The sequence below is a fragment of the Aureococcus anophagefferens genome (assembly GCF_000186865.1).
Source record: "Aureococcus anophagefferens unplaced genomic scaffold AURANscaffold_1, whole genome shotgun sequence".
Lineage (NCBI taxonomy): Eukaryota > Pelagophyceae > Pelagomonadales > Pelagomonadaceae > Aureococcus > Aureococcus anophagefferens.
This window is the reverse complement of record NW_008705561.1, coordinates 1,675,300-1,686,454: the sequence shown is the minus strand read 5'-3', so window position 1 is coordinate 1,686,454 and position 11,155 is coordinate 1,675,300. Positions and strand designations below refer to the sequence as shown.

Below are 11,155 nucleotides of genomic sequence, written 5' to 3'. Positions count from 1 at the left end.
GTCGCGCCAGCGCTTGGCGCGTTCCAGGCCCGCCGCGGCGTTGTCGTCTGCGATCGCTGCGCCGTGGTCTCGTGCCGCTGCGATGCAGAGGAGGACCAGGGCGCGCCGCATCAAATGCCGATGCGTGGCGGCGCACAAGATGGTCGGCTCATAGCATCATCGGCAGCCCCCGATTAGGAAAGTGCACGGTGCCAAAGGTGCCGCCAAAGGAATCTTCGGGTATCACAACAACGGCGCCCGGTCGACTGAGAGCGTCGTCGTCGCGCTGCCCGCCATGTCGCGCAAGTCGAGCCGGCGCGCGTCGCGGGACGGCATGGGCGCCCTCGACGACGAGGAGCTCGGGTCCACGGTGTTCCACGACGAGTTCGTGGAGCTCGACGCGACCCTCTACCGGACGCTGAACGAGAAGCAGACGAGCAACGTGAACTACGACCAGTCCAGCAGCGACATCGAGAGCCTCAAGACCGTGCGCGACGCCTACATGCTCTTCGGCCTCAACCCCGACGACCGCACGCACCGGCGGGAGCAGGTGAAGATGTGGAAGCACATCGAAGGCGCGATGCTCGCGGAGATCGGCGAGCTCACGTCGTCGGGGCGCCTCGAGTGCTACGACCGCGCCAAGGCCCTCAACGCGGCGCTGGAGAACATCCAGGCCGAGTTCAAGGGCCTGCAGACGTCGGAGCTGGGCCGCAACCAGGACGGCCAGCGCGCGGCGTTCGAGAAGGCGCGGCACAAATTGGCGAAGCGCGTCGCCGCCGAGGAGAACCGGCGCGTGCGCGAGTCGGAGCGCATGAGCGAGAAGCTCCAGCAGGACCTGGCCAAGCTCCAGGCCATCGAGCGCGAGAATTTGGAGCACGAGATGCTCATCGCCGTGCCCGGCAAGTGCCGGTTCTCGAAGCGCGTGTTGGAGCTGCGCCGCGCGGAGTCGGGCCTGAGCCGCCTCCACCGCTTCGACGAGGCGAAGAACGTGCGGCGCATGATCGACAAGATCGAGGGCCCGGAGAAGCGCGCCCACGCGAAGAACCTGGTGGCCGCGGAGCACAAGGTCCACGACGCGTTGAGGGCCGACCAGGAGTCGCAGGTCAAGCGCCTCCACGAGCGCCTCGGCGAGACCAAGTGGGCGGCGACGCGCCGCGCGGAGCGCGAGGCGAAGCGCGAGCGCCAGCGCGTCAAGAACCTGAACCTCGACATGGAGCAGGCGAACGCGTTGGACCGCCACCGGAAGCCCGAGCTCGTCGTCCACCCGTCCGCGCTGCTCCAGAAGCGCGCGCACCACGACGTGACGTCGTCGACGCTCAACGGCAAGAAGCTGCTCGACTCGGTCCTCGGCAAGAAGAAGGACGAGGCCGTCTACGTCGCGCCGCTCTGCGGGGACCACGCCTTCGAGCGGCCGCTCTCGGGCACGCTCGACTACCGCGGCTCCAGCCACGAGATCCGCGGGTAGCGTTCGGTAGTTTCCTTTGCGCGGTGTTCTTCTTCGGGCGTCGTGCGTTGTGACCCGCGGCGTGCGGCTTGCCGGCGACGAAGGCCTCGACGACGTCGACGTCGACGGCGCGCGGCCGGCGGGCGCGTCGCCTTGGCGGCCTCTTGGCCGCGCCAGGAGCAGTCGAGCACCAAGCATCTCCCGCGCCCGCTGTCTTGGCCGCGGCGCACGGCGCGCGTCGTCGTCGAGGCGTCTCCAAGCGTCGCGTCGTCGTCGCTGCCGCGGCACCGCTCTCGACCGCGCGCGCGCGTGGACGCGCGCCGACGCGATGGCGGCGCCGATGAACGTCATGGCGGCCGTGCGGTCCTACGTCGACAAGATCGTGGGCGACCCGAACTGCCCGGGCATGAAGGTGCTGCTCCTCGACGAGTGGACGACGAAGACGGTCGCCATGGTCTACTCGCAGACGGAGATCCTCGACCGCGACGTCTACCTCGTCGAGCGCCTGGACCAGGTGCGAAAGCCTCCGCTCTCGGCCGTTTTCCGCTCGTTTCGGCTGATATTTGGACGGGTGATCATCCCTCGGAGCGCTCTCGAAGCGCGTACGCTTTTGTCGAAGCGCGCGCGCGCGGACCACTCACGTTGAAGCGACGTCGAATCACCCGTTTCCCGCCCAGGCGCAGAACCACGAGGTCATGAAGCACCTCAAGGCCTGCGTCTTCGTGCGGCCGACGCCGGCGAACTTCGCCGTGCTCACGCAGGAGGTGCGCCGGGCCAAGTTCAGCGAGTACCACGTCTTCTTCAGCAACGTCGTCCCGGGCGACGCGCTCAAGGCCTTGGCCGAGGCCGACGAGAACGAGGTCGTGCGCCAGGTCCAGGAGTACTACGCCGACTTCGTGCCCGTCAACGCCGAGCTCTTTTCCTTGAACCAGCGCCAGTCGCTGCGGCTGTCCACGGAGCTGCGGGACGCGCGAGCGCCCGCGTCGTCTCTTTCGGGAGGAGCCGGGCGCGCGGCGGCCTTTGGGAGGAGCCGGGCGCGCGCCGCGGATCGCAGCGGCCCTTGGGAGGAGCCGGGCGCGCGCCGCGGATCTCGCGCCCGAAGCGCAGCGGCCTTTGGGAGGAGCCGGGCGCGCGCCGCGGACGCAAAATACCACGCACACACACGCATGTTCCCCAGGTTCCACCAGGACATGTTCGCGCGGAACGTCAACGGCCTGCTCTCCGCGCTGCTGAGCCTCAAGCTCCAGCCCTCGGTCATCCGCTACGCCGGCGCGTCGCGCGTCGCCAAGGCCGTCGCCGCGGAGTGCGCGAGCCAGATCGCCGCCGACGGCATCTTCCACTTCGCGTCGGGCAAGCGCGGCAAGCACCGGGGCAGGAAAAGGGTGCGACATGCCCAACTTCAAGGCTCGTTTTCCACTCGTTCCGGCTGATCTTTGGACGAGCGATTCGCTCTCGAAGCGTGGATCCTTTCTCTGGAACGATCGCGCGCGGAACACCCACGTCGAAGCGACGTTGAATCACCCTTTTCCTAGGCGGCGCGGGGCCGCTGCTGCTCGTGCTCGACCGCGCGGACGACGCGGTGACGCCCCTGCTGTCCGCTTACGGCGCGGATTTCTTTTTACTTTGAGCGTCGCGTTCCTCGCGGCGAGTTCGAGAGGCGAGTTCGCGATCCTCGCGGCGAGTGCGCGATCCCCGCGGCGAGTTGGCGATCCTCCCGCCCCCGGAGCGGAGGGCGACGTGCGCCCCCGCCTCGCCTCGCCTCGACGGCGTCCCCGCCTCGCCGCGCTGGACCCTCCGCTCCGGCGGCGGGACGAGCCGCCTCGAATCGCCCCGCTTCGAGGAAGACGCCGCGCTCCCCCTTAGGTCGCAGTGGACGTACCAGGCCATGGTCCACGAGCTCCTGGGCCTGAACAGCAACCGCGTCAAGCTCAAGGGCGCGCCCGGCGTCAAGGACAAGGACCTCGAGGAGGTCGTGCTCTCGGCGACGGACGACGCGTTCTACGCGGAGAACAAGTTCGCGAACTTCGGGGACCTGGGCATGGCCGTCAAGGACCTGCTCGACGACTACCAGCGCCAGACGAAGATGAACGAGAACATCTCGTCCATCGAGGACATGCAGTCGTTCATGGAGCGCTACCCCGCGTTCCGGTCGAAGAGCCTCAACGTCACGAAGCACGTCGCGCTCATCGGCGAGCTGAGCCGCCTCGTGGACGTCTACAAGCTCATGGACGTGAGCCAGCTCGAGCAGGACGTGGCCTGCAACGACGACAAGTCCGCGCAGTGGCGCGAGGTCCTCGCGAAGCTCAACGACGCGGCGGTGAAAGCGCCGGACAAGCTCCGGCTCGCGATGCTGTACGCGCTGCGCTACGAGTCGGCCCAGGCGTCGACGACGGACCGCCTCAAGCTCAGCCTCGAGGAGAACCGCGTCAACCCGGACAAGGTCGCGCTCCTCGACGCGCTCCTCGCCTACGGCGGCAAGCGCGCGCGCGGGCCGGGCCTCTTCGACTCGAACAAGAGTGCCGCGCCGCGTCCGCGTGTTTTGGAGACGCCGCGGCGCGCGAGACGCCGCGGCGCGCGAGACGCCGCGGCGCGCCGCCGCCCCGCCCCCGCCGCCCCCGCCGCCCCCGCCGCGCCGCCCCCGCCGCGCCGCCCCCGCCGCGCCGCCCCCGCCGCGCCGCCCCCGCCGCCCCCGCGGCCCGTCGTTTCCCGCCGCGCCGCCGCCCGCGGTCCCGTCGTTTCCCCGGCCTCCGCCCGCCGCCCGACGACCGCCGCGCCGACGCAGGTCTCCTCGCCAAGTTCAGCAAGCAGGTCAAGTCGTCCCTCGAGGGCATCGAGAACGTCTACGCGCAGCACGTGCCGCTGCTCATGGAGACGCTCGACGCCGTCGCCAAGGGCAAGTTGAACGCGCAGCACTACCCCGCCGCGACGACGGCGACGCCGCTCCAGGGCGCGAAGCACGACCAGGTGATCGTCTACATCGTCGGCGGCGTCACCTACGAGGAGGCCACCAAGGTCGCCGAGCTCAACGCGGCCAACGCCGGCGTCTCCGTCGTCCTCGGCGGCTCCTTCGTCCACAACTCCGGCACCTTCCTCGAGGACCTCGACGACGCGTTCGGGGGCCGGCGCTGAGCGGGCGCGCTGGGAGGTTCCGTGTTTTAAGGCGCACTGGGACCTCCTCAGAAGGCTTGGGTTTTCCGCGGCTCGGCGTCCGACTCGTGATGCGGCTCGCGGCGTACGCGCGCGCCGCGCTGCTGTCGAGGGAAACCGCAGACGTCGCAGACGTCTCGCGGGGACGTCGCGACCAAGCCTCGGGACGCGTCGCCGCCGCGGGAGGGGCGGACGCCGCCGCGCGCACACCGACGCGCCGCGCGCGGCACCCAGCAACATTGCTGTGAACGATCAGCGACGTGGAGTTGAAGGCGAGAGACGCACCACTCAGCATGGCGAAGCTCCTCCTCCTGGGCCTCGTGGCCTCGGCCTCGGCCTTCATCGCGCCCCAGACGTCCACGCGCGGGCTCACCGTCGTGTCGGTGTCGCGCCCGCAGCTTAAAGCCGCGAAGAAGGCGAACCGACTGCGCCCCAAGAAGTCGCGCCCGTCGGACATCAACCGCGCGCCGCCGCCGTACAACACGGAGCCGCAGTTCTACGAGGGCCGACCCGACGAATACGTGCGCGCCCAGCGCCGAGAGTTTGCGCGCGGTGTTTTCTGCGCGCGCGCGCGCGGGAGCCGACGTCGGGACGAGCGAGATGGAGCGAGCGGGTGGTCGAGGGAGCGAGATGGAGCGAGCGGGTGGTTGAGTTCGCCCCGGCCCGGGGACCTCGGCGCGTTCGCGAGCCTCGCGAGCCTCTCGCTGGAGCCCTGCCTTCGCGAGCCCCGAGCTTGTGGGACAGCGTTTTCGGGCGGGGCTCTTGCGGGCGCCGGCCGAGTTCGCCCCGGCGGTTTCCCTTCGGGTCTTCCCCGGAGAACTCGGCGCGTTCGCGAGCCTCGCGAGCCTCTCCCGGGAGCCCTGCCTTCGCGAGCCTCGAGCCCTCCCGGGGGCCCTGCCTTCGCGAGCCTCGAGCCGAGGAGCGAGCCCTTCGCCGAGGAGCGAGCCCTTCGCCGAGGAGCGAGCCCGGAGCGCTCTCGCGCCTTGAGGAGCGAGCCCGGAGCGCTCTCGCGCCTTCCCGGGCCTCGCGAGCCTCGAGCCCTCCCGGGAGCCCCGGTGCGAGCCCCTCGCCGAGGAGCGAGCCCTTCGCCGAGGAGCGAGCCCTTTGCCGAGGAGCGAGCCCTTCGCCGAGGAGCGAGCCCTTCGCCGAGGAGCGAGCCCTTCGCCGAGGAGCGAGCCCTTCGCTGAGGAGCGAGCCCTTCGCCGAGGAGCTCGTGGGCGCCGAGGCTCTCGCGGGCGCCGGGTGTCCGGGCGGGACGAGCGAGTCTCTCCCCCCGGGAGCCCCGACGCGAGCCCTTGAGGAGCTCGTGGGCGCCGAGGCTCTCGCGGGCGCTGGGCGGGACGAACGAGGCTCTCCCCCCCATGGTCTCTCTCCCCCTGGTCTCTCCCCCCGGAGGAGGACGTCGCGAGCCCTCCCGGGAGCCCGTCGCTCGCTCGCTCGCACCGTCTCCCCGGGATTCCACACCCCCACCCCCCCCCCCCCCCTTCTCTTTCGACGCCGCGCCGCTCCCCGCGCAGGTCGTCGTGAGCGAGGGCGACGACTCCTTCGACAAGAACGCGCACATCGCGTCCATCGTGTCCGCGCTCGAGGCGCAGGGCGAGTACGACAACACGGACGCGGCCGCGGACGCGGAGATCATGGCGGCGGTCAAATACCCGGACGCGGCGGTCGCGGCGGCGGCGATGGCGTAGGTGCCTTGGGGGTTGCGCTTCGCCCTAAGTCTGTTGAAGCCTTTTTGCTCCGGGGGCTTTTTGTTCCGGGCGCGTCGGGCCGGGGCTCCGGCGTTCTCGTGAGGCTGCGGGAGGGTTCTTTTTGTGATGTGGTGTGTTGTGGTCCGGGGCCCGACTCGTGCCCGGGCCTCCTTCGCGTCCAGGCCCGCGCCGGGGCCTGCGTTGGGCGACCATTCACGTGCCCGGCGGCGTCAGCGCCGGGGCCGCCGCGTCGTGCAGGGGCCTGCTGCGGGGCGAAGGGGTCGGGAGCATTAGAGAGGGCCAGGAAAAAAAATTTAAAAGTGCGACTTTACTGCATTCATTAGGGACTTCGAACGCGAACAGAATTTTCACCAAATTCGTGCAGCTCGTGAGGTCTCAGCTGCATCCAATCCGATGTGGTGTAGGTGGTTAGCATACTTGGCTTTCACCCAAGAGACTCGGGTTCGAGTCCCGGCATCGGAAGCCTCAGCGCTAGGCGTGTCGCTCTTTTTTTGGTCCTTTCACGCTCGAGTCCCGGCATCGGAAGCCTCAGCGCTAGGCGTCGAGTCCCGGCATCGGAAGCCTCAGCGCTAGGCGTGTCGCTCTTTTTTTGGTCCTTTCACGCTCGAGTCCCGGCATCGGAAGCCTCAGCGCTAGGCGTGTCGCTCTGCCTGCGGCGTTTTTTGTCACGCTCGAGTCCCGGCATCGGAAGCCTCAGCGCTAGGCGTGTCGCTCTATCGGAAGCCTCAGCGCTAGAGGTTCCTTATTATCTCAGCGCCTGGGTTCTCATGCGCTCGCGTTTGCGCCCGCGCCGGAGCTCGTTCGGACAGTTGCTGGCTGGGCGCGGATTCGCGCGCTCCGACGGCCATTGGAAAGCTGCGCGCCAGCAGACCGAGGTGTGCTAGGTCCACGAGTTGTTCGTCGAGAGCATCGAGTCATGCATCGCGTTCGGCGCGACGTCAGTGCTGCTGACCGAGTTCGTCCGGACGGCGGCTGGGCGCGGGATCGCGCGTGAAGATCGCCACGGGCCCCGAGCAACGGGCGCGACCCAGACCGAGCTGTGGTAGCTCCACGAGCTGTTCGTCGAGAGCATCGAGTCATGCATCGCGTTCGGCGCGCCGTCAGTGCGCCGCTGACCGATCTCGCTCGGAGGGCGGCTGGGCGCGGAGTCGCGCGTTCCGACGGCCATTGGAAAGCTGGGCGCGACCCAGACCGAGCTGTGGTGGCTCCACGAGTCGTTCGTCGTCGAGAGCTTCGAGTCATGCATCGCGTTCGGCGCGCCGTCAGTGCTGCATGAGGACGGCGCCGAGCGCTTCGCGGTTGCAGCCGTCTGCGCCGTGGACAGCGCCGTGGGCAACGGCACAGCGACGAAGTGCAGGCCCTTCCGCGCGGCGCGCGGCGCCGAGCGGATCGCGTGCGGACAGAGCTTCGCACCGCGCGGCGTCAATCGAATGGAGCTCGACCCATCTTTAACAACGCGTTAGGCTGCACGAACACATATGTCGCAGCGCTGCGCGTGGCCGCCGGCGCGAACGCCGCGCCGAGGGACTCGACAGTCGCGACGAGCCGGAGAGCGTGCATCTGGTCGAGAGCATTCATCTGTTCGCCGAAGCGGAAGCGCTGCGACGACATGTCGAGCCACGCGGCAGCGCGCGCGAGCAGGTCGTGCCGCGAGGCCTGGGGCCGAGCCAACGCACGTGCACGGCGCCATTGTCCTACGCGTATGCCATTCATGTGTACTTGCTTCCATTGCTTCCATCGATTCTGTCGCTTCGGCTTCCGCTTCAGATACCGATTCCTGCATACTCAACCTAACAATTGCGATCAACGGACTACCAACTGAACTCCTAATCGAGTTCAGGTCGGCGGTTCGCTCTCTCGGGGGTATAGCTCAGGGGCAGAGCGATCGCTTCGCATGCGATAATCGTTGGTAGGACGCCTACCAGCGATCGTCGGGCCGCGGGTTCAAATCCCTCTACCTCCATTGCGGATTTTTTTTGGGTTTCGGGAGGTGTGGATGTTGTGTTTGGTGTGTGGAGGTGTTTTTTGATGTGTGTGAGTGTTTTTTTGTGCGGTATGTGGTGTTTTTTGTGTGTAGTGTAAAAAAAAGAGAGAAATAGGAAGGTGGAAAATGCGAAGGCAATATGGCTGTAGAGAGTACGACGAAAGGAATCGATCCATACAAAAATCGCCCCAAGCGGCGTCGATGGGCACGCACTTGCCCATTTAACCAACTACCCGGGTTACCGGCTCGCTCTTTCGATGTGCTTGTCTCCGCGAATCTGCCCAAATATTTATAATATGGGCAGAATACGAACGTGAAGCTTCAATGCTAAACAAATCAAGGGGCACACCCCTCGAGAAATGCGCATCATGATCTTGTGTCCGGTCTGTGGCACCCCGGCGAGACCGCCACAGCTCTCCGAAGCGCTTGCCGCAGTGCGTCGCTCGACGCCCGCGCGCGCCGCCGCCCAGCACGCTACGCCAGACCTTCCGAAACGCCTACATCCGCATCGACGAACGCGCAGGCGCAGGCGCGCGCATCAATCGATTCCCCGACAGCACTCAAAACAACCCATGGAGCTCTCCCGCTCCACGGCCCGAGCCAAGCGCTCCTGCGCGGAGAAGGGCTACGTCACGGACGCCTTCGCGCCCATGTTCAGCGACGACACGCACACGCGCACGGATCCCATCATGCATCGCGGCTACTACGCGCGCTTCCGCGGCGTCGACGTCGCCGTGCGGACGTTCTTGTCGAAGTTCGGCGACAGCGCGCAGCTCGTGGTGCTCGGCTGCGGCCTCGACTCCATGTTCTGGCGCCTGCACGCGACGCTCGACACACCGCCCACGTACTTCGAGGTCGACAGCGACGTCGTCTGCGCCGCGAAGCGACGGATCGTCCGCTCGCACCCGGCGCTGCTCGACGCCGCCGGCGCGCGCGGCCTCGGCGCCCTCGGCGGCCTCGGCGCCCCGGGCGCCTCGGCGTCCTCCCGTTACCACCTGGTCGCCGCGGACCTGCGCGACGTCGACGCGCTCGACGCGAGCCTCCGCGCCGCGGGGCTCGACGCCGCGAAGCCGACGCTCGTGCTCTGCGAGTGCGTGCTCGCCTACCTCGACCCGGAGCGCGGCGACGCGCTCGTCGCCTGGTCGCGGCGCACCTTCGCCGCCGCGTGCCTCTTCGTCGCCTACGACGTCGTCGCGCCGAAGACGGGCGACGCGTTCGGCCGCGTCATGCTCTCGAACTTCAAGGACCGCGGCGCGCCGCTCCTCGGCGCGGCCGAGAGCCTCGACGCCGTCCGCGGCCGCTTCGGCGACTACGAGGCGTCGGACGTCCGCGACATGCGCGCGGTCTACGAGGCGCTCGTGCTCCGCCAGCCCGCGGAGCTCCGGCGCATCTCCGCGCTCGAGATCTTCGACGACCCCGACGAGTTCAACCTGATCATGGCGCACTACTGCTTCGCCCTCGCCGGCGACGGCGCGGCCGTCGACGTCGCCCGCGGGCTCGCCGCGCAGCTCGACGCGGCGTAGGGCGGCGGCCCGCGGGGATTCTAAGGTGCATTCGCCGTTACGCGCTAGTAGTCGTGGTGTTCACCGCCCAGATCGCGGATCTTCGAGTCCAACCAATAGATTGAATATTGTAGAACGTCGTGATTCTCGTGAGGTTGGTTGATGGTAAGGAGTTGGTCATAGTATGCCTCGAGCGCCGCCAGTTCAAGCCCTTCGAGACAAGCTTTGAAGCATTTGTCTCCTGCGTCAGCAACGGAGTAATCCGAGTCAGTAAGGGCTGCGATGAAGGCGGGAATGTACGCCTGGCGCGGCCCGGGGTCGAGCTCAAAGAGAAGTTCAAGAGCATACCGTCGAGCGAAGTCGTTGGTGTCGCCGAGCTTTGCCGCGATGGCCGTCGCGTGTTCCGCGATTTTAGCACCGGGCAATTCCAAAAAAAAGATCATCTGAAATACGAAATAATCATCCACGTTCTCGTCTTCGAGCATGGCCACGATGCGATCGGCGTGCTCCGCGAGAACGGTCTGCTCAAGCCGCACGAGCACATGGGCAACATCGCTTTGCATCTCCATATTGTCGTCGGCGAGCTTCTCGACGACCGCGCCGGCGTACTTGGCGAGTTCGCGCGGCTCGAGCACCCGCAGCTTCTCGAGCGCGGCCAGCCGCACGTGCTGGCGCGAGTCCTCGAGCTGCGCACGAATCAAAGGCTCTTTCATCGCGTCGCGCCAGGCCGTAGAGCAGATGGACATGCAAGCCGCAATATCCGCGCACAGCACCGACGGCCCCCGGGGAAAGATGTGGATCAAAACTTCCGCGCCGACCACGCGCCCCGCCTCCGCGCGCCGCGCCTCCTTGAGCGCTGTGATTTCGTGGGATAGCTCTATCGAGCGAATGCTGATTTTGCGCCGCGACTGGTCCCGCTCCTCCTGGCGCTCCTGTTCGAGTGCGAAGCGCTGGTAATCGGACAGGCGCGTCGCGGCGGCCTCGTCAGTCAGCTCCATCGAGCGAAGGCGCGCGCACACAGCAGCAGCCAAGGCGTTGGATTCACTCGAAAGGTCGCGCCATGCTCTCCCGAGCTCCGCCGGCACAGCAGCACTGTCGGCTGATTCCTGATACCTTACCCCTCGCAGCCAGCTCAAAACTGGCCAAGCGTTGAGCCGCGCCGCCGCCGCCGTCGCACACACACACAGCAGCGTACAAACAAGCACCAAAAAGATGGAGAAGGGCGTCGGCAGAGAGCTGAAGACCATCACGGACAGCGCGGCGCGGCGCCACAACCCCAAAACGCCTCGCGCCGTCGTTTTCTGCGAGAGCATGGGCTGCCCGAGCAACCCCGTCACGGCGAAGCGGCGCCCGCGAGAGGAGAGCCGAGGCGTCTCGTCCGGGGGAG

At 67.7% G+C, this 11,155-nt stretch overlaps 2 protein-coding genes across 2 annotated transcripts; both read left to right on the top strand.

The window, feature by feature from the left end:
• Window positions 1–1,615: 1,615 nt before the first annotated feature.
• On the top strand, window positions 1,616–4,598 carry AURANDRAFT_52028 (hypothetical protein; the record flags this gene model as incomplete). The annotated part of the gene is made up of 5 exons (XM_009034413.1): window positions 1,616–1,937; window positions 2,101–2,393; window positions 2,601–2,768; window positions 3,239–3,939; window positions 4,206–4,598. 5 exons carry the CDS (start codon window positions 1,752–1,754, stop codon window positions 4,550–4,552), a joined length of 1,695 nt encoding a protein of 564 aa, XP_009032661.1.
• Window positions 4,599–8,838: 4,240 nt separating this feature from the next.
• AURANDRAFT_60685 (hypothetical protein) lies at window positions 8,839–9,789 on the top strand (the record flags this gene model as incomplete). Its single annotated transcript, XM_009034414.1, has 1 exon — window positions 8,839–9,789. The coding sequence occupies one exon, from the start codon at window positions 8,839–8,841 to the stop codon at window positions 9,787–9,789; it is 951 nt and encodes a 316-aa protein (XP_009032662.1).
• Between the last annotated feature and the right edge of the window lie 1,366 nt (window positions 9,790–11,155).